Source organism: Arvicanthis niloticus, chromosome 1, assembly GCF_011762505.2.
Source record: "Arvicanthis niloticus isolate mArvNil1 chromosome 1, mArvNil1.pat.X, whole genome shotgun sequence".
Taxonomy (NCBI): Eukaryota; Metazoa; Chordata; class Mammalia; order Rodentia; family Muridae; genus Arvicanthis; species Arvicanthis niloticus.
In genome coordinates, this window is record NC_047658.1 from 67,288,491 (window position 1) to 67,314,527 (window position 26,037).

The 26,037-nt window shown below is 37.7% G+C and overlaps 1 protein-coding gene across 5 annotated transcripts in view; it reads left to right on the top strand.

Annotated features, from left to right (window-relative positions):
- The window catches only part of Pak1 (p21 (RAC1) activated kinase 1), a 111,176-nt gene that overhangs the window by 48,347 nt on the left and 36,792 nt on the right, over positions 1–26,037 (top strand). For 3 of the 5 annotated variants that reach the window (XM_076938281.1, XM_076938288.1, XM_034512404.2), the window contains exons 2-5: positions 9,449–9,665; positions 18,542–18,642; positions 19,919–20,066; positions 24,677–24,714. In XM_076938281.1, the coding sequence (XP_076794396.1) occupies positions 9,476–9,665; positions 18,542–18,642; positions 19,919–20,066; positions 24,677–24,714 (477 nt within the window). In that variant the 5' untranslated portion in view covers positions 9,449–9,475. The remainder of the gene's footprint in view (positions 1–9,448; positions 9,666–18,541; positions 18,643–19,918; positions 20,067–24,676; positions 24,715–26,037) is intronic. The other 2 variants (XM_076938294.1, XM_034512412.2) reach the window with 1 other exon arrangement.

Here is a 26,037-nt window from a genome sequence, read left to right on the forward strand (position 1 = left end):
GTGCCAGTCTTTCTCCTACTGCCCTTAAGCTGTGTTTTGGGGCCTCCCAATAAGCAGTTGTTCTTCCTGGATTTATTTCCCATCTTTTTTCTTGAGAGTCAAGGCAGAGTGTGGGCAGAAGGGAAAAATCATGATAGAAGTCAAGAGCTTGAAGGCTTGACCTGGAGAACAAGTACAAATACAGCTAGATAGGAGACCTTCCTGAGAGCCCCTCAATGAGATGACAGGCTGGGAGATAGCCAATCACCAGATGGCATGGTGGGATGAAGAGAAGAAGGTGAAGTCTTGGGGAAAGAGTGTTCTTTTGGAAGAAGAAGATGGCTTTGGCATCAAGATGGAGGTTATTTGGGGGTAAGAGTAGCCGTAGAAGGAAAGATTTATAGAATATATAAAGGTATATAAAGGATGTGTAACCATATAGGTTAATTGTTTTTCCCTCCTGATGGTAGTCTCTTTGAAGAGTTTTATTTTTGCTCTGCATCCTTCCACACCCCTCCTTGGGCAGTGTCCTAAAGTGGGAGAGTGAGAAGGGTAACAGAGATGAGACGACAGGGTTATTGTTTCATTGACACTCACTAAAAGTGTGTGCATGTGTGTATGCATGTATATATACACATATGCATGCATACACACACATACACGGTATTGGTGTGGTATCTATTCATTATTAACTGTTCTCTCTGCCTGGTGAGAACACTTGCTACCAAGCATGATGATCTGAGTTCTATTCCCAGGTTCCATATGATGGAAGGGAAGACTAATTCCTATGAGATATTTGGATATGCAAGCCATGTTATGTGCTCATCATTATCCCAAGGCACACATATATAAATAGATGTAATTTTAAATAAATATTCTCTTAGTCATCTATAGTATATTAGTTATGGTGCTGGTTGCTGGGTCCTGTTGGTTTTTAAAGGAAGTACTTAGATTCATTTGCTGCATTCAGATGCAGGTCTAGGGTGTGGACCCTCATGGTAGTGTAGAGGGAAAGCACAGGGCGCTATGATAATGTAGTGGAGGAAGACTAAGGTTCAACAAATCACTGGCAGGGCTGGATTGTAAACTCAAGTCTTTAATTGTGATACGAATTTGCTTAGACCATGTTATCTTGTGACATTATGCGCATGTTGTGTATTAAGAATTTTCTTGTATTTTCTGTCTTTCAGACTAAAATGTAGATATTAATGAAGTAGAAAACAAATTTACATGTGGTAGGTTATTATGCCCTGGCCAAAAAAAATTCTCAGTACCTTGGAAGGAAGCAGACTTTGTCCCTGCTCATTTCTGGCTGCAGGCCATTTAGGTGACTCACTGCTGAGCACCCTTTCTGAGTTATTTGATCCCTTTCTCTTCCCTGTTTCCTTATATTCAATTTCTGGCACCAGATAGAGAGTCCAGAGACCAGATAGGCTAGATGTTTACTTCACAGACTTCTGTAAGATAAGAATATAACACCCTGTAGGGCTGGTGAGGATCCGGTGAGGCAATGGATGCATGGACACACTTTGTGCTGTGATCTATCCATAGTCTTGTTATTGTCCCTGGATGCATTCTTAAAACACCTAAGAAAATGCTCAGATACTGTAGCCCAGAAGCCCAAGGATGCAACTGGGAAATCTAAATTGTGTTTCAATTCTTGAGGAATTAAAAAAAAACAAGAGGGAATATATAGAAAAAAATTTTAGGATTGATAATTGAGCTTCATGCTCAAAATGGAGGTCAGCTGGTAATATTCATGTCAGAGAGATGGTAGGGGGCCAGTATAAAAGGTTTTATTTTTTGAGTGACTATGGTAAGTAGACAAATAGAAGAGAAAGTAATTAAGGTCAAATCTTCATGTAATGATTGCTGGTTACTTGCTTGTTTATCCGAGTTTTATATATTAAAAGGAAAGATATTTATATTAACATCGAAGAGTTTATGATGAAGATAAAAAAGAAACTTTATAGAAAGTAAAAAAAAAAAATATATATATATATATGTTGCTGGAGAGATGGCATTGGCTGCTTTTCCGGAGAATTTGGGTTCAATTCTCTACAATGGTAGCTCACAACTGTCTGTAACCTAGTTCCAGGGGATCTGGCATCCAAACATAGACATACATGCTTTCAAAATACCTATGTACATATTAAAAAATAAAAAAAAATACAGAATTGGTACTTAATATCTATACTCGTTCTTAATCTGCAAAAATAAACTCTAAAGTCATCTCTTAAGCAAATCTTCCTTTGGGGCTGGAGAGATGGCTTAGTGGTTTAGAGCACTGGATGCTTTTCCTGAGGTGCTGAGTTCAGTTCTCAGCTACCACATGGTGGCTCACAGTCATTTATAGTATGATCTGATGCCCTCTTCTGGCATGCAAGTATACATGCAGATTGTGTGTGTGTGTGTGTGTGTGTGTGTAAAATAAATAAATAAATAAATAAATAGTATCCATAATTTTTTTTAATAAAAGAAAGTCTTCACTGTTAGAGCCTCTTTTCTGGATTTATGTAGGGCCTCTCTGCACTCATTGGTGGTACTTGCCATTGATGTATTGTTATGTAGATCATGTAGCTCCTGTGTCTTTTTCTTCCATTAGTTTGCATTCATTGGAGGGCATACTCAGGGCCTAGTATATTTAAGAGTCAACTGAGTGTCTTTTTAGTTACTAGATATAGGTTAGTAAATAAAACAAATGTACTTGCTACTGTTTATTAAGGAGATGTATAATAAATGAGTATAATTAAAATTGTGATAGTTGCTGTGATAATCAAGAGTACCTTTTGATCATGTTAAGTCCGTCTGTGAGACAACTGACATTCTGACTAGCACCTGCAGCTTAACAGAAGTTTAGGTAGAGTTGACTGCCAGATAAGAGAGCTGTTTGGTCAAAAGGTCAAAAACTTGGCTTCTACAACAAGGGTGCTATGTGACGCCTTTGGACTGGGTGAGGTTATCTTGTGGAGAGTGTATTGTATGGGTAAAGGAGTCTGGAGACTTAGAATTGTGAAAAATACTGAAGGAAGTGTACACAGAGGGGAGAAGAGAAGGCAGAAAGATAGAAGGGAAAGAGAATCCAAGACAGTAGAGTATTTAAAAGAGAAATGAGGTTAATTATATTGACTGCTGATGAGAAATTGAACAAGAAAAGAACAGAAAAGTGACCATTAGATTTTTCAAAATGAAATGATTGGCAATCTTGACAAGAATACTTTTGTGAAATAGGAAGGATGCTACTTGGCACAGAGGGGAAGGTAGTGGAGACAGTACTTTAAATATTAATAGATAATTGTTTAGAGAAGCTCTGCTTCTGAGGGCAAGCAAAGATGTAAGTGGTGTTTGGAAGAGGAGGATGGTGTCAGAGGAGAGTTGTGTGCATACGTGTAGGATACGGTATAGTGTTTGATATATTTTTCTAATATTTCTTGGGTCAGGTAAAAGGAATCATTTAGTTATGATTTTGAATTTCCTTTTTCTTTGCTATGCTACATCAGTTTCTAAACTCTTTGCCTCTACTCTTAAGATAAATTTACTTTTTTTTTTTTTTTGGTTTTTCAGACAGGGTTTCTATGTGTAGCCCTGGCTATCCTGGAACTCACTCACTCTGTAGATCAGGCTGGCCTTGAACTCAGAGATCCTCATGCCTCTACCTCCCCAGTGCTAGGATTAAAAAATGTCCACTACCACCACTTGGCCATCAACTAATTTCTTAATCTTCTTTCCAGCGTTTGTCATCTTATTTCTTCAGGTCTTGCATATTTCTTTCTCAACAAGTCCTTTCACTGATCAACCCTGGTCCCACATTTACACACATGTGTGTACTTGACACTTTTATTTAATTGCTTATTTTTTGCCTACATCTCTTATTAGATACATAATTTCTGCAAACAGAAGTTTTGTTTTACCCAACTAGGTTAGTACTATTACATTGTAAATACACAAACACTATTTGTTAAATGGCAATATAGCAAATGACTGAATATATCAGAGGAAAGCTTGAAGGTAAGAAGGACTCTTTCACTTCCAGGGAAGAAGTGAGGCAAGAAGAGAGTATAAGGAAAAGAAAGTTTTTGAGGGAAGAAATGAGAGTTAAGTGTAGTAAAAAAATATTTAACAAAAGTCTGGTGCAGAGTTTCTTCCTGCCTTAGACCACTTATGTTTCCAAATGAAAGACATATACATGGCCTTATATTTTAAAATATGCCTTACACAGCACAATAGCTGGGCAACTGCCTCCCCTCCATGCTGTTAGGATCCACCTTCCTACTGGTAACTCTGAGTTACTTTACTTACTAATTTCTATGTTCCATATGGGCTGCTCTTAACTCCAATTGGCCAGCCCACATGGCCACGTTTTTTATGGCTCAGCTATCCCAAGTCAGCTCTCCTTCTCCCTCCTGCATGTTCTTCCTCTTCCATGGCAGCTTCTTTGTTCTCTTCCTCTCCTTGAGGTCTCAAACCTGGGAAACCTAAGCCCCACCTATGTGTCTTTCCCCCAGCTATTGGCTGTTAGCATCTTTACTTACCAATCAGATTTAACTGGGGGCAGGGTCCCTCAGTGTCTTATGTGTACACTCTCTAGTCTTTAGGGCAAACAATTTTGGGGGACCCAAATTAGCATTAGAATACAAGCAGCATTAGGCCAACCCTCCACAGTTAAGTTTTGAAGGAGGGTAAGTAGAGGCTTCTTTGAAGGTTTATTAGAGTAAGTGAGTCCAGTTGGACCATGAGGAATGAGTAGGAGTTTGCTAGACAGACACATTGAGGAATCTTAGGCAGATAGAACAATGCAGGTGAAGGTGGGGATATGAAAGTGTACTAATAGAATGATGGGTTTGGGGAATGGTATAGGTAAAACTAGAAACAGATGGGGAAGAAACAAATATTTATTGGACATAGTTTTGTATCAAACAGCATGTTAGGTACTGTCTCTTAAAAAGCTTTTGTGTTTTTTAATTCTTATGGTAACTCTAAAGTAGGTAGTCTTGTTTGCATTTTACATAAGAGTCAATGGAGCATCAGAAATTAAAGTAGCTTTCAACCACCTACAGTTTTCTTCCCTGCTGCCCCAGCAGTTGCTTTCTTGTTGCTATACTAGAGCAAGTAGCTGGCTGGAGGCTGCATAGTGGGAGTGCCTTTGACGCATTAGAAGGACATCTCTCAGCAAATTCAAGGCTACAGTATTCCAGGTTCCTGCCAAAGCAAACCTCTTGGCACAATTTAATTAAAGATCAGATTCTAATAACCAGGCACCAAGGGCATACAGTATTCCTCAGTCCTGAGTGTTGGCCATGTCAATATGCAGCTGCTCTGGGTTGTTCAAAGTTAGAAATGTAGTTGGTATGTGGAGTAGGTCTTATTTCTTCTTACTGTTCCCCCCTTCATTTTGTTGACTAATTTATTTTAAACTCCTAGCATTTTCTCCCTCCCTCCCTCCCTTCCTTCTTTCCTTCCTTCCTCTGTGCTGGGAATTGACCTTGGCATTTGCATACTGTTCTGCCACTGAACTATATCCCAGCCACCTTCCCTCTTTTATTTAAATAGTGGTCTGAGGAACTATAGTGCATTAGAGGACTGGTGAGGTGGCTCATTGGGGAAAGGCACTTATTAAACCTGATGTTTTTAGTCTAATCCTTAAGACCCACTTGGTGAAAAGAGAACGAACTGCTATACCTTCCCCTCTAACATGCCCATGCAAACAGTGCACAAGCATGTGAACACATGTGCTAAACAAACAAATAAATGTAATAACATTTTTAAAAAGTTAAGTAAATTAGAAGTTGTGTAGTGTATTTTAGTGTATTTCTTTGCTTATAGAGGTAACCATGACATGTGGCACTGTGATCACACAAATACTTTTCTCAGGTCCTTGCATCTTGTACTCACTCTGTGTGTGTGTATGTGGGTGACTGGCATTATCTCTGAAACTATGATTCTTTGGATTTATTTCATTGTTCTATTCCCAGCACCTAGCAGAGCCTAGAAAAATGATGCCTACTATGTAGATTTCCAAGCTTTTTATAAATTCTGAAGTGTGATCTGGTATTAGAGGTTATTAAAATACCTGTTCCAAACAGTGGCTGAAATCTTATATGTAAAGGTAATTTATCCAGCTTGTTCTCCAGGGAAACTGTTTCATAGGATTTCAGCAACTCACTTGGGAAATATAAAGAACTGTCTTAAACCCTAAGCCCCATGTTGTGAGCTCAAGACATCCCAGAATTCTCAGTGCAGATGGATAGCAGCTGGTCTCTTCCTTTAGGTAATAACCTCTTTTCTTATGTAGTTTCTCTATAGCCTTTTTCTTTAATCAACAGCATTTTGTTTTGTTATGTTTTTTGTTTTTAACCTGAGGCATTTACTGTCCAGATACAGAACTGCTTAGAAAAGTCTGGTTTTTTTTTTTTTTTTTTTTTTTTTTTTTTGTCTTGTTTTGTTTTTGTTTTTGTTTTTCTGGATATACGTGAGGCAGAGCACAGTAGATCCACAGTGATCCACTATGTCCTACTTTAGTTTTTTTTTTCCTTTAAAAATTGTATTTTAAATTAACATTCCCTCCCTTCTCTTTCTCCCTTCCTTTCTTTGTGATATAATCTTGCTTTGTAGCATAGTCTGGCCTCAAATTTTCAGTTCTCCTGTTTTCTATGCTTGAATTGCAGGTGTATGCTTGTGTGTTTGCATGTTCTTATATGTCAGTTCACATTATATGCAAGCACATACACATGTGGAAGCCAGAGGTTAACCTTGGGCTTTTTCCTTGGTCATTCTCTACTTTATTTACTGAGGTCTCTCTATGAACCTGGAGCTCACCATTCCAGCTAGTTTAGCTAGCTGGTTTCTCTGGGATCTCATCTTTACTTCCCAGATGCTGGAAGTGAATGTAAAAAACAGAGAAGAACTTATGTGAGAACTCTTTTAAGAGGATGTGAATAAAGGTGGACTAGACTGCATTTGAAGTTATAGATATCCTACTGTTGGAGGATTTTAAGTATAGTTGGGGCGACCCAGATGACATCATGTGATACAAGGTTTCAAACATTAGAATCCAGTAGAATTTTGCCTAATCTACCCACTAATGCTTCTCTTAAACATGATAAAATGTCTAAGAATGAAGAAAAATATGGTGAAGCTTTCCTGTTGTAATCCTGTCCTGTGGTCCTAAGTGGGAGTTACATTAAATGAGGCTGCTGGTTGAAGGACCTGGGAGGACAGGGAGAGCCTAGTTGGGTATAAGGTAGCTGTGAGAGTTTAATTTTGGAACTGGCAGCCTAGAGTAGGAGGGCATTGCCAGCTGAGACACTGGATGCTCTCTTGGAGGAGCTAAGGGACCTGAGTAGGAGCTGGAGGAGAAGGCAAAGCAGTCATATCTGGGGAGTGAAACTAGAAGAAATAAATAAAAAACCAGCCACCCAGTTAATCAGTCCAGATTAACAGAGGCATCAGTGGTTTTGATATCATTTGTTCAAAAAGGAAAGGAGCAATTGTTTGTCAAAGTTTGGTCAAGATGAATTAAAATCCAGTTGAGTTTGACTTTAAAAAGTTAAGAAAAGAGCCTGGTGATGGTGGCACAAGCGTTTTATCCCAGCACTTGGGAGGCAGATGCAGGTGGGTCTCTGAGTTCAAGGCCAGCTTAGTCTATAGAGTGATTTCCAGGCCAGCCATGGCTACACAGAGAAACTCTGTTTCAACAAACAGTTAAGATTTTCTTTAGTGAAGAGAGAAATCATTTCATTGACATGAAGCCTGGCTCCTTCCCCTTTCTTGCTCCTTTTCTCTCTCTTTCCAGTGTGATTAAGAATATTTAATGAGGGCCAGATATGGTGGCATACACTTTTAATCTCAATACTTAGGAGACAGAGGCAGGAAATCTCTGAGGGTTTGAGTTTAGCCTGATCGACATAGTGAGTTCCAGAACATCCAGAGCTACATAGTGAGACTCTGTCTCAAAAAACAAAACAACAACAACAAAAAGGGAGAATATTTTGTGAGCTAACAGGCAGTATAGCTTAGTGATAATGCCCAGAGTTCTATCTCTAGCACTTTAAGTAATAAATAAAGAATACTTGGGAAGTTCAGGGCTTTCTAGACATAAATTGAATGTGGATAGCCTTAGTTTGTAAGGCCAATTGGTGTCCTACTATAAAGGACTTTGAATTTTATCAGTACTAGTAAATTCCTTTCAAGACAGCATATATCTATCTTTCTGTAAACTGTATATTAACTTGTATCTACTATAAGTTAAAAAGGTAAGGCACTGTTGGTCTGCAAAGATGGTTCCTGTAAAAGATATATATCTGTAAACAGTTATAACAATACAAAGAAATGTGATGACCTGGAAATAAACACATTGCCTTGGAGCATAGAGAAAGGGCACCTGGCTTTTTAGAGGTCGGAACATTTTCTAAAGGCAGCATAACAACAGAATTAATCCTCAAAGGAAGGATGAATTCACTGTTTGATAAGAAAATAGGCAGATGAAACATCATGTGTAAAGGGATGGAGGTATGAAAGTTATGGCATATTTTAGGACATTAAAGAAGATGGGGTAGCTATATTGTAAAAGGAATTAAAAGGAGTTGAAAATGAGACTGGTGAATGGGCCTGGGAAGATAAAAGATACAATTTTCTATTATTTCATGAATTAATAAGGAGAAAATATAAACTCTGGATACATTCATATTTATCTATTGTCAAGAACAAGAACATTTTAAGGCACTAATGCCTGTTTTCATTAAAACTACTTGTTGACACATCATGAGGTTTTTCTCTTTTAAATTTTATTCTGTGTTTTTATTCTGTGAGGAGGGATATCCTGAAGAATTGGCACATGGGTAGCATCTTTCTTGTGAAGGACCGAAAGGTTTAAGTACTGTAAGTTTGTGGGCATATGGTCACTACTCTACCAGTGTGACCTGAAAGAGGGTATAGGTAATATGTAAATGTGTGAATGTTATTTGGGCTTGGTAAAGCTAGCCACAAAACCAGAAGTTTGACTGACAGTTGACAGTATAGGGGAAGATAATTTACCTAAAGTTATAAAGTTAAATGTTGTCAGCAAACTCAATGTATGGAATGCTGCCGGAGGTTTTAGTTAATCTTCATGTAGATGAATGAATGGAACTGAAAAAGCTGTGGGATTTCTCAACATCTAGTGAGTTTTACTGGATTTCCCACTGAGTTTTTCCCTGGTTCATATCTGCTTTTCACCTACATCATGGTGTATATATTTGTTCTTTAGGCTCTGAGGGAAGAGAATGTGGAGAAAAACAAAATCTTGGTGAATTTTTAGCAGTGTTTGGAACACAGTAGGTATTTACATCTGGGTTACTGACTAAATAGGCTCGCAGTATTCATGACAAGTGCAGAATGGCTGTATGATTTTAATTTTAAAACATCTAAAATACATAATTACTTGAGCTAAAAAATAATATGAGTGTTATTATGTTTTTTCTTTTGATTCTAGTAGCTGCTGCTGCTGCTGGTGGTGACAATGTCAAATAACGGGTTAGACATCCAGGACAAACCCCCAGCCCCTCCGATGAGAAACACCAGCACTATGATTGGAGCTGGCAGCAAAGACACTGGAACCCTAAACCACGGCTCCAAACCTCTGCCTCCAAACCCAGAGGAGAAGAAAAAGAAGGACCGGTTTTACCGATCCATTTTACCTGGAGATAAAAGTACAGTATTTTGTTTATTTTTGTCATTTGTGTGCTTTAAGAAGAAAAAACAAAGCAAATAGCTTTTCTCCTATGAATAGTCTGAATAGAAGATCTGTCCTTCTGTGACTTAATTCTCCTTCAATACCTTCTTGTTAACATGTCTTGCCTTCCTAGAGTAGCTGAAGCAAGATGCAAAATTGACTCATTGCTCAGATTATATTTGAACAAAATTTTAAGAATAATTTTGCTCTTGCCAACTTTCAGACAAATTGAAAATATTTGTATGTATCTATTTTTTCCTTCTTTTAATTTTTAAAAATGTTTATCAAATCATAAGACCTAAGGACTTTTAAAGTGTCTTTGGAAATTTCCTTTTCCCAGATTGCTTTCACTTGGAATGCTGCCTTTGAAAATTTTGATCACTTTATTTTTTGTCTAGATCTTTGGTCCTCTTCTCAAGATTTGGGGATTTAGTGTTAGTAAGAATAGGAAGGAATGGTTGAGGAAAGATGGCAGAGGTAAGTAGGAATCACTGTGAGTTCAGTACGAGTAAGACTTACTAGGCAACATCATTTCCGGTTGCTTTTAAAGATGAGAGCTCACTCTGTATCCCTATTATTAGCCAGCCATAAATGCATGACATTCTCCTGCCTTCACTTCCAAGTACTGAGATTACTGACATAGGTCACCATGCCCACCTTTCATTACCCTCTTACTAATAAAACTTGAAAGAAGAATAATCAAAATCTTAGTGATGAACCTGAAAAAGTCACTGACATTTTTATAGAAAAAAACAGTGAAAACATAAGAGTTTGAATGTCCCCATAGATGATTTTTGCCTGATACTATGCTAACTTAGGCTAACTAACAATGCTAACTTAGACTAGGTAGTGGTAGCACATACCTTTAATCCTAGCACTCAGGAGGCTGAGGCAGGCAGATCTCTTAAGTTTGAGGCCAGCCTGGTCCACAGAGTGAGTTCCAGGTCAGCCAGGGCTACACAGAGAAACCCTGTCTTGAAAAAGAAAAGAAATAAAAGCTAGCTTAGATGACTTAGATGACAGCTGATTTTAGGTAAAGTTCTCAGTTATCCATATAGGGCTCTTTTTGTGGTGAGGCTTTCTATCTGTTGAAGTACAAGCTTCAGGTTCAGATGCACTTGATTTACCACCATCAAGAGAATTAAAGGATAACTGCAAAATAAGAGGCAGCTTTCTGAAATTAAATATCTTATGAAGAACTTACATAACAATACAGAAAGAACTACTAAAACTTAACTAAAAATCAGGTAACTCAGTTTAAAAATAGGCAAAGGATCTGTATAGACATCTTTCCAAAGAAGATAGACAAACAAAATTAGCATATGAATGACTGTTGTTACCATTAGTTGCCAGGGAAATACAAATTCAAACCACCACCCATTAGGATGGCTTTAACAAAAAATCTGGATGATATCAAATGTTGGTGATAATATGGAAGTATTTGAGCCTCATAATTGCTAGTAGGAATGTAAACTGGTATAGCCTCAGGGAAAGCATTCTGACAATTCTTTAGGTACTTACATGTAGAGAAATGTTACTACCTAGTATTTCCATCAAAGAGAAATAATGCTTTAGCCTTATTTTTCATGATACTTAAAATTGGAACTATCTAATATTAAAAATAAAATATAACATTGATATAATGAGATAATATTTGGTTTAAAAAAAAAAAAGTCCTGAGCCATACTGCATCTATGGGTAAACCTTGAAATATGTTGTTAAGGAAAAGACCTATAGTCATAATGGTCACATAGTGTGTAGTTCCATTCATGTGGGATGTCTAGAAATGTAAATTCCTAGATAAAAGGCATGTTAGTGGTTGGCTAAGGATACAGAATAGGTAATAAACAGATAAGATTAAGGGAGTGATAGCTAAGAGATAGGGAATTTCTTTTTGGAATGATCAAAATGCCTTGGATTGTGGTGGTGTTTGGATCTGTGAAGATACTAAAAGCTCAATTGTACTTTATAGGTAAATTATAATATTATGTAAGTTATTATCAATAAAATTGGTGTTTGTGTGTGCATGCATGCCTGCCTGCCTGTGTGGTATATATGCATATGTCAGTAATATGCTTATGCACCTGTAGAGGTCAGAGGGAGGACATTGGGCATCCTAATGTATTCCATTCCACCTTAATCCCCTGAAGGTTCTCTTACTGAAGTTGGAGCTAGGTGGACATTTAGCAAGCCCCAGCAATCCTCGTGTTTCTGTTCCCTCAAAATCCTCTACCGTGGTGGGGTTACAGATGCACATGGGCATGCTTATTTTTGAAATGGATGTTGGCAGTTTTAACTCCGATCCTCATTCTTACATTCTTACCCATTGAACTGCCACCCCAGTCTCTTTTTGTTTGTTTTTAAAGATTTCCCATCTAAAACAGGATAGAAACAGCACCCTCATACATCATTGCAACCAAAAGAGTAGTTTTATGTGCCAAAAATCTTGATTCTTAGGTTATAATTTTTTTCTTTCACAAGCTGAATATCACATTTGTGTCAGTGACTTTTCTGTAGACTTCAGTGTTTTCATCTAAAAAAATGAGAGCCAGAGCAACAAAGTTCTTTTTAGCTCTGCAACCCTATATTTATATAGATGAGGTATTGCAAAATGTTATTGGATCAGGCTTGTCTATGTAGGTGGAAAGAAAACAGGACATTGTGAGGTATTTTTTATTGCTGATAGAGCTGTAGACCTGGAGATTCTTCTGGAAATCTGAGTTCCCTTAGGTCAAATTTGGTCTGAAAAATTAATCTTATCTTCAAGATCAAGTCTTTATCTTTGTAGGTTAAAAACCTAGAGGTTGAAAGAAAACAGTTACAAGAAAACTTTGTAATATCTAATAGCCTGTATTTTATTTTCTAACTATGAATTTTCTATATATTCCCTTATTACATTGGTTTTACCCCTTTAAGAGCCTTGTTGACTATTATTAATATATATATATTAAGATGGAGAAATGGTTGAGTTTCTTCCCTTTGTTTGGCATCTTAGTTTTGGCTAGCCATCTATTACTTAACTACAGGATATACAGCAAGGCTAGCAGTCTTTGTCATGCTCTGCCTTTATATATAGTATTTGAGGATTAGTAGAAGTGGCGTAGAGAACTAGTCTAAAATGATCTCCAATAACCCATGGCTGAGATCTGCCCCTTGTATCAACTCTGTCATTTATTATTTTTAACTATCGTTATAGTATCATCTGTAAAGTGGGAGTAACAGTTCATGTCCATCTATGTCACTAGTAGGCATTTGTATGCCACTTTATATCATGAATGTAAATGATTTTCTAAACTGTAAAACCATACAGATGACAGGTTAACTTATTTTTATGAAATCTCATTTATTCTTTTATCATTATCCAATACCCACAACTTATTTCCAACAGGAAAGTTGAAGCTTAGAGAACAATAAACAATGCCCAAGGTCTCATTGGTGGAAAGTGAGAGAAATGAATGTAGAACTGTCTTCCCAAAGTGTCTATTGCATCTACTGCTGTGTTCCTGCTAGATGTTCTCGTATCGGGCTCATTCATGGTACTTTTAAGAAATACATACCCATTCCTACCCAGACGTTGGAGGCAGAATTTCTAGAGATGCAGTGTTGGGTCTCTAAAGGAAACGAGAATGAAAAGATCTTTAGAGGTTGCAGTATAGTGGTTTAGATTAGAGCTGGCAGTGGGTGGTAACTGTGGGCATTACCTAATGCTGACCTCTTGTATGGGCTCAGTTTGTGCTTGAGGGAATGCATACATGATTGGAAGGAGATGCTATAATTGAAGGCTTGTAATAGGTGATGCTGACTTGCAGAATTCCGTGTGGGAAAGCCTGGTTCCTGTGGTTAGGATTTGGAGCCTTTGGTTTATCCTAAGAACTCATACAGCATTTAGTTTGGAAACTCTTTCTGGCTACATGCTCATGACCAAAGTGAAATTCTCTGAGCTTGGGAAGAGGCTGGCAAAGTTAATTTTAATTCTGAACTACAGGAGTGTTTATCTCTCTTAAGTTTGGAATGTTTTACTGCCTTTTGCTCAGATTAGTTCAGTTGAGCCAATGAGAGATGCTGTTAAAAACTAATTTAAAAATAGGGTTAATGACTCTTGCTGAAAATTTAATGTCTGTGGTAAAACATGGGATTTTGTAGTCAGCTGCATTCCCCAAGCTAAGCCCAAACTGAATGAAGCCAGAGAATAGGAGGTTGGGTGAGGTTGCAAGCTTCTTATGTTATTTCTTCAAACGTAAGATCTCTACTTATATGAAAGCAAGGTGATTCTTTCTCCTTTCCTTTCTGTCTTCAGTCATATTTGAATTTGCTGTCTTAGTCAGCTTATTGAGAACTCTTACTTCAGTAGTTGCAAATATTAATAATAAAACACTTTTTAAAGGTTCTTTAGTTTATAAAACCATATATTTTAATTGATTCACAGAATAGTAAATTGTGTTTTTTTTTCTTTATTTCATTGTTTTTTAAAACCGAATTGTACTGTTTGATACCTTTATTACTGTATTGAATTCTAGTGGTGATGGGTGTCACCCTTATTTTGTTTTTAGTTTCAAAGGAGAGGCATCCAATATTTTACAGCTGTATAATGTTTTTTAGAGGCTTTGATAATTAGCTTTTATTAGCTTAAGTAAATTTTGTAATCCTATTTACTAGGACGTTTTAATCATGTTGGATATCACATTTTAGCAAAAGCAAAATTAATTATTAATTTAATTGTTTATATATACTTCTTTTTCTCCTTTTCATTTTTTACAGTCCATTTTATTTTAGGCATATATATGAGTACCTACTTATGTGTATGTGTGTGCCTGGTATCCACGGAAGCCAGAAGAGAGTGTTAGATCTCCTGGGACTAGAGATACGGACAGTTATTAGTCACCATAATGAGTGCTGGGTACTAAACCCAGGTCTTCAGGAACAGAAGCAAATACTCTTAGCTGCCAAGTCTTCTCTTTCTAGCCCTCTTCTTCCTTCTTTCCTCTTTGTTTCTTTTTAAACTTTTTTTTTTTTTTTTTCCAAGACAGTGTTTTTCAAGACAGGGTTTCTCTATATAGCCCTGGCTGTCCTGGAACTCACTCTGTAGAGCAGGCTTGCCTCGAACTCAGAAATCCACCTGCTTCTGCCTCCCAATTGCTGGGATAACAGGCATGCGCTACCACTGCCTGGCCTTTTAAAACTTCTATTGATAGATGATGATGGTGATGAGGAGGAGGAGAAAAAGGAGGAAGAAGAAGAAGAGGAAGAAGAAGAGGGGGAGGGGAGGAGGAGGAAGAGGGAGTATTTGTCTGTGTGCCATGGCATCCTTGTGGAGGTCAGAGAACAACTTTGTGGAATTGGCTCTTTGCTTCCAGCCCATGGGTCCCAGGAATTGAGTTCTAGTCATCAGGCTTTACCCACTGAGCCATCTTATTGTCTCTTTCTTTGTATTTTTTTTTTAATATAAGTAAATTGCATTTACTTAAAAAGTTGATATATAACTAATCCCATGTAGTTTACCATCTCAAAATATATATATTTTTGTACATTTACAAAATTAAACAATTAGGAGCTATGTGTATAACATAGTGGTATACATTAGCATAAACATGCATAAAAACCTATGTTCAGGTCTCAGCACCAAAAACATTTGTTCAGCCATTACAACTAGTATCAGTACATTTTCATTAGACCAAAAAGAAATTCCATTCCTATTAAGTCAGTCTTCATTTGTCTCTTCTCTTATCCCACCGACTTCTACTCTATTTTTAGTCTGAGTTTGTCTTTTCTAGATATTTCAATAAATGGAATTATAAAATATGCTGTGTCTTGTGCGTCTTTTTAAAATTCATTTTTTTTTTTTTGTATATGAGTGTTTTGCCACATAGATGTATACCATGTACATGTCTGGTGCCTCAGGAGGTCAGAAGAGGGTATGGGATGTCCTGGAACTGGAGTTACAGATGGTTGTGGGTGCTGTGGAGTGAAGCTAGGTCCTCTGCATTATGCTAAATAATGCAACTTTTCAAAGTTGTCATCTGATCTGAACAAAAATGTCAAGGCATACAGGGAGTAGTCTTAAATACTGAGACATCTTTCCAATCTTTCCAGCCCTCCTCCCCCAGCTTCTTATACTTCGCATAATGCTTCCAGAGTTCATTCATTTTATAGCGTGATCAGGGCTTCATTTCTTTTTATCAGTGAACTTCATTATATGAATATTCTATAATTTATGAATTTATCAGTTGAGGGAATCTTTTATCAGATTCAGGCTTTAGTCATCATAAAAATGTCCCACAGTGGTTAGAGAGATGGGGTTTGTGGCCTTGGGCTATTGAACCCCCAGGAGCATAGATTTGCTTTATCCAGTTTTGTTCTTTAATCCCCAAATCAGAGTATATGTCTAGTAAGAGATTATCAAAGTTGGTTGGCTTTCTGGTGGCAAAATCCTGAGCACATTTTTGCTTCCTATAAGCCTTTGTTTACTCTGCTTGTTTCTGGAATGTCCTTCCCTGTCTCTGCCTAGCTAAGAGCTATTTATCCTTAATGATTTCTTTCAGATGGTATCTTTTACAGAAGGGTTTACTTTCATCTATATTCTGAGCAGTAATTGGTGACCTAATATGCAAGTAGGACTTGAAACTCAGAGACTTTTCTAGGGTTGAACAATGAATGCATGCCAAAATGATAAGAGCTGGATGTAGTGGCATATGTCTTTAGTCTCGGAGGCACAGTCAAGTGGATCTCTGAGCTCCAGGTCTGCCTGGGCATACAGGGCTTAACCCAGGACAGCCAGGGTTACACAGAGCAACCTTGTCTCGAAAAAAAAGTAAATTCTGACCTCAGTCTTCTTGGCTATGGAATAGAGATAATCCATGCTATCTGCCTCCTGTGCTTGTTGTTGTGAGGAGCCAGTGAGACAGTGGCTAAAGCTTGTTAAGGTCTGTGCATATATGAGGGAGATGGTTACTGTTTTCAAGAAATAATGACAGATTTGGCTTTTTCCCTAGTTCTCTTCTGTATTTTTGCTTTAGGAACTCTGCTGCTGGGGTGTAGCTGGTAAATAGTCTACTTAAACCTTACATAGTGCCTAGGCTATGTTGGCCAGCTATATTCCCAATTCTCCTTCTCCTTTCTCACTTCCTGCTCTCAGGTCTGGTTTATGTTAAGCTGCTGTTTCAGTTAGCAGTTGCTTCCATTCAAGTCAGAAGGATTAGGATGGCACAGTGGAGGGAAAGACTTGATCAGGTAGACTGAGTCTTACTATTATGTGCCCTGTGATTCAGGGCAAGGCAGTTTCTTTTCCAGGTGTGTCTTTCTTCAGGAGTAAAATTAGATAGTTTCTAAGATTGCTTCCTAACCGTTTCCAGGGTGTTCTTAAACTAAGCTCTGTGTTGGGTTCTGTTTGATTATAAGCCAGGACTTGGTTGGATCCCTAAGAAGCTTACATTTTACTTCTTAAAACTTTCAAGGAACTGTATGAGATAATGAATGACGAGGTGTATGATGGTATAACAGACTTTATGCCTTGGGAATTTATAGGGCGAGAAATAGAAGATAATCCTTCTTGAAAGAAATGGGACCTGAATCAGTCTTTTAAAGAGAAGAAAAAGTGAGCACCAAGTAGGAGGTGGAGCTGGTGAGATGTATTCAGAGGCTTTAGGTAGAGAGAAGACTGGCTGGTAGAGGTAGAGCTAACTGCAAAATTAACCCTGCCCTCTCCATGTGGTACTTGATTTCATTTCTTTGGCACTCTTTTCTATAAACAGCTTGCTCTCTTTCTCTGGATCTTTATTACCATAATTCCTTCTGGACTTAGCATCCGTGTCTGTGATGTTATATACTTTATTAATGTACAGTGCGAATGATTTATAAATAATAATAAGATGTATAAATATAACATGTTTAAATCTAAATTAAACAATATAATTGTAATTCTCTAAAACCTTTTAAGGGATTAGCTTAGAAGGGATTTAGAAACAGCCATTTGAAACAGAAAGCATTTCCAAAGCTCTGCCACATGTCCTATACATTCTAGCTTAGAGTGAGACAGATGCAATTATATCATAAGTGACTGCTTATCTGGGGCCATGGTATAACCCTTAGCCTTCTCTCTCTCAAAGCAGCTGCTCTAAAAGGGAAATTGCCAAGTATATAAATAGCCTAACCCTTAGCAGCTGGAGTGTAGGCTAGAGGTTCTTTTGAAGTTACTGAAGAAAACAATCTTTGGGGCCAGACCTGGGTTCAAGTCACAGCCCTTGCAGCAATGTTGATAAATTACTCTATGTTCTGAGATATATGCAGGTACTAGTCGTATTTAGCTTTCTTAAATCAGCTTGCAGATCTTTAGCAGTGGTAGAGTAGAAGAATGTAAGGGTCTAGGCTCTTATTTCACTTGCTTGATGACCAGGCAGATCTGTGCTGCAATCTCTTAGTTTACAAATGAAAGTTGACCTTCAGGCCTGTGACGATCATTTACAAAAATATGTATGAAATACCTGGTAAAAATTATGGGATATCATCTCTAGAATGTCTCAGGAACATCTATGTATAATACTTTTGACAGTGCTTGTCATTCTTATTACATAGATTATTGTGGACTATAGAAGTTAGAGGGCCCTTAGGATCATCTTGTCTATCTTCACCATTTGGATGAGAAAGCAAAAGATATGTGAGGTAGAGGTAAAATGACATGGACTCTAGATCTTTTCCCCACACCCCACTTTATAGCCCTTTTTGGGTCTATAATAAATATCTATGCATACCAGATAGAACTTGCCCTTCGCAGAAACTTAATGAAAAGCTAAAATAAGACTAGAAACTGAATAATAATCTCTTTATTTCTCTCCCCTCCTTTTTTTTTTTTTTTTGTAGCAAATAAAAAGAAGGAGAAGGAGCGACCAGAGATTTCTCTTCCTTCAGATTTCGAGCATACCATTCATGTTGGTTTTGATGCTGTCACAGGGGAGTTTACGGTAAGTCCTGGGTGTCAGTCATAGAGTGTGAGCTGTATGCTATTAGATTCAGTCCTTTCTTGTTTTTCTGAAGCTTCTTTCTTTGTCAGTAACTTTTCAAGAACACTTTCCTGGTCTCAAATTTCTCTTTTAATTTTCTTGGTTTGATTGTTTGTTTGTAGTATTTGAGATTGAAGACAAGGCTTTGCACATGTTGTCTAAAGGCTCTACCAATGCTCCAACGTTCGGTAGTATAGGGGCTTTTCAGGTGTTCAGCGGTCTCTATAAATTGGCTAAGTTTTAGAAGCTATGCTTAGTGCTTCCCATAACTTCAGTTAAGTCAGTCATTCTGGATTTCTGATGGGGTTGAAGACCTATAGTCTCATAGCCAATCCTGGCTATTTACTTTGAGAGAAAAGATCTGAGTAGATGGTTTTCAGCTGACATTTATTCTAAAGCCAAGAAAAAAGCCAGGTTCAAAACTAAGTGTTTTAGTTAGAAGAGATGACAGAGGTTCTGGTTAGTCAACAGAATGATGGACTGGGTATTAGGACTATCTTGTACCTCACTGGTACAATTAGGAATAAGTATGCTCTAATTGTATTTTGAGAGAAAAGTTTTACTTTAACAGGAAGAGTGATATGTAGGAGGAGCTAAGTGGGAAGGAGTACTGAGAGGAAGAGATGGAGTAAGGAGAGAAGATGAAGGAGAGGAGAAGCTAGGTGATGAGAGAGAGAAAGAGAGAGGGGTCATGGAGGCAGATGTTCACATGTCTCCACCAGTCAAAGATAGTTTTTATATCTAGGTTGGGTATTGAGTTATGCTTCTGATTGAGCATTACCAAACTTATAAATCCTTTGATTAACATTTTAAAAAAATTGTATAAAAGCAAAAATGAAAGGAGGCCATGGGACAGGGGTTTTCTAGGGAGGGGAAATGGGGAAAGGGGATGGCATCTTAAATGTAAATAAAATATAAAATAAAATTAAAAAAAAAAATAAAGGCTCACCAATTGAACTACATCACCAACTCAAACAAATCTCTTTTAAGAGGCCCCATTACAGCAAGTTCTAGGTGGGGCACTAATGCAGGAATAAGTCAGACTTAGTCCCTGCTCTGAAGGAAGTAAAGCCTGGTAAAAGGGTAGACCTTTTAAGGAAGATACATAGTAGGAGCTTGTGTAAATTTTGAGGGACCAGAGAAATGGATAATGTGAACAGGGTTATTTTTAATCTGATATTCTTTCAGAGAGCCTGAATCCATGTCTTCCTGAAAATGTTTCATGTCTTTCTTTAAGGGAATGCCAGAACAGTGGGCCCGCTTGCTACAGACATCAAATATCACAAAGTCAGAGCAGAAGAAAAACCCACAGGCTGTTCTGGATGTGTTGGAATTTTATAACTCTAAAAAGACCTCCAATAGCCAGAAGTACATGAGTTTTACAGGTACGAAGATTGTGTCTCTGGTAATCATGGCAGAAGCTCCCACATGCTTATGGGTTAGCAAGAAAAAAGAAAGTGCCAGTGTGATGGCATGCTTGCTAAGATGCATGTTTGGAAGTGACATCCAAAATGAAAACTTGTCTCTATTCTGAAGCTGAATGTGTTAATTACCGTTACATTTATGTACTTTGTGTGGGGCAGGGCCATACATGCCATGGTGAGAACTTGGAGATCAGAAGAGAACTCCCAGGAGTAGGCTCTCTTTCCACTGTGAGAGTTCTTGAGTTTAGGTGGCAAGTCTCCACTAAGTCTCCACCAGCCCCTGTATATGTTAATTTTAAAAAGAGGGGTATTATGTAAAAGGGACGTAGACTTATATATAGAGCATGGACATCTAGTTGTCATTGTTGTTATTTCTGATATCATTATTTAATAACAATAAGTGTCTTTTAAGTTGCAAGCCCAGTTTCTTTAAGAAAGAAAAAGTTTCTTTAAGACACTTTTTTTGAGCTAGTCAGGGCTGGTTTAGGCTTAAAACTCATGGTAATCTTAGCATCAGTCTTCAGAGTGCTGGGATTACAGGTATGAGCCATGATAGTGTGTGTAAAGGACTAAATTTTATCATTTGAATTGAAATCAGGTCAGTAGTAGCTATAAATGTTCTTTAATGTATATTCTGTGTAAGGGATTATGTTTAGAGTGGTTTTAGTAGTGGAATTGGGATTAGACGCAGGTCTTCTCACACTTAACTCCATATATTTTCAAGTACCTATAGTAATTTTACTTGTATCATGTCCTTCCACAACATAGATATTTTTCTTTTTCTAGGCTAAAAATGCATTAAAAACCTGTATTTCTGGAAACTTGTCTTCTTAATAGCATCTTAAGAGTGTTAAAGCAAAGCTGAGCATTGTGGTACACTCTTATTAAACCAGGTAGATGGATGTGATACAGGAGGATTAGGAATTAAATATCATTCTTTGCTACCTACCAAGTTCAAGGCCAGCCTTAGCCAAATGAGACATTGTCTAAAAAACAAACAAAAACCCCAAAGCAAACAAAACAAAAGCAACAACAGAACTAAAACAAGGGGGAAAATAGAACATTAGACAGAGAAATACACACACACACACACACACACACACACACACTCCAACTCCTCACTGTTTACAGATATGAAACACAGAGGTGGCCTTTATAGTGTGCCTAAATTAGTGTCAGGCCTAGACTCTTATGTCTTAGTCTGGTGCCCTTTGTTTCTGTGGCTTCCTTCAAAGGCAGAATTGTTGGAGAAGGTGAGAGCCAGGATGAACTAGCTGACTTTGAAAGATGATTTCCTCAGCTAGTATCTGGCTCATATCAAAGGGTACAGATGGTCGGATGATGGATAGAGGCTTCACTCACGATACCACAGTAGTGCTCAGGGGAGGCCATGCGTCTTCCCAGCAGCATTTCCTTCCTCTCATCTGTCCCCACTGGGTCTGTCTGTCTTTTTCCTTTGAAAAATTGGATCATTCTGAGGAAGAACTGGGGTGAAGGTTGTTAAGTAGCTAAGTTTTCTAGTAGTCAGGAAATCAGAAATTAAAATATTAGGGATTTAATACAGAGACATCTTATCGGAAGCTGTTTTCTATGTGCATGTATATAGCCATAAGGAAATTTCATATATGCATATGCATTATTGTTCCTGTGGACTTTGTATATGGTTGAAATTATAGTCCTTTTAAGTATTTAAGGATGAATGTGTATAGCTATACACATTTAGGTAATTATATATATAGGTCATCTATGTATGCATGTTTAAATTATAGTTTAAATAATTATATAACTATAATAATTATAGTTTAAATAATTATTGTTTTTGTTTTGTTTTTTGAGATAAAGTTTCTCTATATAGTCCTGGCTGTCCTGGAACTCACTCTGTAGACCAGGCTGCCCTTGAACTCAGAAATCCGCCTGCCTCTGCCTCCCAAGTACTGGGATTAAAGGCATGTGTCACCACTGCCTGGCTAATTATTGTATTTCTATAGATACAAGTATATACTTTTGTGTATTAACATAGACACACGTGTATGTACACACATGTATGTGCTCACATAGGATTTTAAATTTTATGGTTGTTAAAGACAAGAGCCAACTCTAAGCAAGTTTTATACTTGACATAGTTTATTTTTAATGTGATCTATTTTTTCTATTTATTCTTCTTTTGTATTGTTAATTAAGCTAATACCATGTCAGTTTGTGTTTGTTCTTATGTGACTTATCTTCTATAGGGATTGTCAGGGCAAAGACTTATTTTATTAACCCTATTTTACAGACTCAAAGGAGTTAACTAGGTTTTAAAAAATTATAACTTATGATACAAGTGATATGTTTCTTATTTTTATTTACTTTTTTGGAGACAGGATTTTATATATTCATGGCTGGCGTCAACCCAAGAGAGATCTTTCTGCCTATACCTCCTGAGTGCTGGGATTAGAGCCATTACAGGCATGTGCCAGCACATTAGCTTTGGAAGCATGTTTTTAATTTAGGCCTCTAAACACTCTGGTCTCTATTACCCACAACTCTAGTTTCCCCTCTCACTCTACCCTGACACTTATTTTTATTTTTTTAAATTTTGGTAGTTCCTGTGATATTAGATTTTGTGCCAGTTAATGTTAGGGAGAAAGTAGACTAGATTGGCATCCTGCCCAAGTTTTAGCTCTACTTTGACACAAACTTATATAACCCTGTACCAGTGTTTTTTGCCTTTGTGAACTACAGTTTTCTCATTTGTAAAATAAAATGTTTAACACCTTCTATTCTTTGCATTCTGTGCTTTGAAATTCAATTTTGATCTATAGAAATTATACAGTTTTTAAAAGGAGAAATGTTTATTAAAATATTATTCCAATTATATGTGTCCATGCACCCAGATTTGCTTGCCTTGCACATGTGTGTAGTCAGAGGATGATTTGCAGAGTTCGTTCTCTCCTTCTACTGTGTAGGTCTTACAGATTGAACTCAGGTCATCGGGTTTAAGTGACAAGTGCCTTTACCTGCTGAGCCAACTTGCTGACCCCACTTTGTTGGTTTTTTTGTTTCTGTCTTTTATGGTGTCAGAAGAATATTTTTAACTATAATGCCTAGTTCTCAAAAGAGCTAGGAGTACTGGTTAGAGGCAGTGCAGTAAGATATAGTTTTGCTCTGCTAAACTGATACCATTTTATTTTTTGAAAGGTATGATTTCTCCAGGGCTTAACAATTTAGATTTTTTTGTTGTTGTTTTGTTTGTAGATTTTTAATTTTTTATTTTATGTGTATGTGTTTTGCCTGTGTGTATGTCTGTGCACCATGTTCATGCATGGTGCCTGGGGAGGCTAGAAGATTGGGTCAGATTTCTTGGAACTGGAGTTAAAGTTGGTTTCCAGCCACCTTGGGGGTGCTAGGAACCAAACATCAGTCATCTGTAAGAGCAGCAAATACTCATAACTGCTGTGTGGTCTTTCCAGGGAACAGGGTATGCTTTACAAACATATTGTCATAGTTCACCTTACGTCCTACTTTGTGCATCCTTTATGTGTTGTAAAGCCAAAAAGCTGTACTGGACCCTTTTTATGAATAGAGTTGGGATCTTGGACTTTTTTTGGTCTGGGTTCTTGATGACAAATATGTCAGATTTTGATAGAAAAGATTCTATCAAAATCTGACATATTTTGAATCCCATTGGTGATGAATTGATAAGTAAATTCTTAGGATTTAAAGAACTAAATTAAAGACAACACTGATCTTTAACCCTTCTCTTTTTTTGCTAAAATTTCTTATGGGTCTTTTTCATCAAGTCTGAGATATTACTGGTTATATGATGATAGTTATATACCACCCCAAGACAGTCCATCAGACTGAAATTTCTTAAATGAATGATGATCCTCTTTTGATGGTTCCTCAGGCACATGTGTACGTGTAAAGGTCAACCTTGGATATCATTCCTCAGGCACTGTTTTCCATACAAGGTGACCTGGAACTCATCAAGCAGATTGGCCAGAGAACCATCTCCCTCTGCTTCTCCAGCACTGGGCTTTTAATCACTATCACCACATTCAGTTTGTTTGTTTCTTTGTTTACAACCTCTCATTTGCACAGTAGTACTTTACTTACTGAGCTGGTTCCCAGCCTCTAAAAGATCCTTTCTGAAAGCTGAAGCTGTAGGTTGGTCATGATTTATGTGAGTAACATATCTGAATTCCTTGCTTTTATCTTAGAACGTAGGAAATATTCTCAACTATTGAAAACTCATGATGTGGGTACTGTAATGGCTTGGTATTTAGATTAGATCAGAATTTAGACTTTGAATCATCTTCTTAAGCCATGTACATGCTAGGCAAACTACTTAACTTCTCTCAACTATAAAGTCTGTTAAAGTAAATATAATAATAATAATACTCAGAGCCATAGTGGAAGATTAAAGAAGACCATGATAGGTGGAATGTGCTTAGCAAGGCTTCTGTTCACAGGACCAGTCATGCTATTACCATTCTCTGAAGCTGGCAAGTGTTTGGTCAGATCACCTTAGCACTCAGAAAAGCATTGGCTATACTTGTTTACTAAATCTATTGTCTCTTCTTTTTTAGATAAGTCAGCTGAAGATTATAATTCTTCTAACACTTTGGTAAGTCTGTGTTTCCTTCATTCTGAAATAAGTGGGTATGGAAGTAAGGTTCAGGACAGTGTGGTAGAGACAGTCTGGCTTCAGCTGCACTCATTTTTGGTCACTACCATGCCTTAGATTCTCTATCAACAGTAAAGGAACTGGAGAGGTTAACTGTTACCTCTATTTGACCATATATGTCTCCAGCTTTATAGTGCTGTAGAAATTCTAATCTTGAAACCTGAGATGTAGCTTTTAGGCTAATTCATTTGTAGATTTGAACATTGGGATCCCAGTTTGCCTTCCTGTGGTTCAGATTTTTTATCAGTAAAATGAGAATGATACATTCTTTCTTACCTGGATGTGTTTCCAGACAATTGAATTTAGGAGGGAATCTCCTTTCTTTCATCAGTAAGGCAGTAAGGAGGAGATTCTTTTTTTTTTTTCCTCTCATATTTTTTATTGGATATTATGTTTATATTTCAGATTTTATCCCCTCACCTCATCCCCCCCCGCACCCCAGAAACCCCCTATCCCAGTCACCCTCCTGCCTCCACAAGGGTATGCCCCCACCTACCTCCCCCCCCTCCCCTTTCCCCTCCCTGTCTAGGCCCAAGCTGCCCCACGTTTGGGGGTCAAAATGTCTTGGGCCATTCTGTCAGTGTTGGGACCCGCACTGCCAAAAGCCTTGGGGACTAACTTGTTAGCCCGCACTGCCCCAAGCTGCTCAGGTCCATGGGTTGAGGTTCAGCAAGAGAGAGAGTGAGGATGGACTCGAGGAATGGAGACCAGACAGAGTGTGATTCAATCCCATTTATTCTTCAGTCTCTCTTCCTAGTCCAAGTCCCAAGTCTTGAGTTCCTAGTCCCTAGTTCCTAGTCCCTAGTTCCTAGTCCCTAGTGCCTCCAAGTTCTAAGTTACTTCTTCCAAGTGTTAAGTGCCTAATGTCTAATTCCAAGTTCTTCCTCCAAGTGCCAAGACTCAAGTGCCTAATTCCTACTCCAAGTTATACTCTAAGTTGTACTCTCTAACCTAATTCCTAGTTCCAAGTTGTACTGCAAGTTGTACTCTCTAACCTAATTCCTAGTTCCAAGTTGTACTGCAAGTTGTACTCTCTAACCTAATTCCTAGTTCCAAGTTGTACTGCAAGTTGTACTCTCTAACCTAATTCCTAGTTCCAAGTTGTACTGCAAGTTGTACTGTAAGTTGTACTCTCTAACCTAATTCCTAGTTCTGAGTTGTACTGCAAGTTGTTCTCTCTAATGTCTAATAACTACTCCCAAGTTGTACTCTAAGTTGTTCTGTCTTAATGCCTAATTCCTACTCCAAGTTGTACTCTCTGAA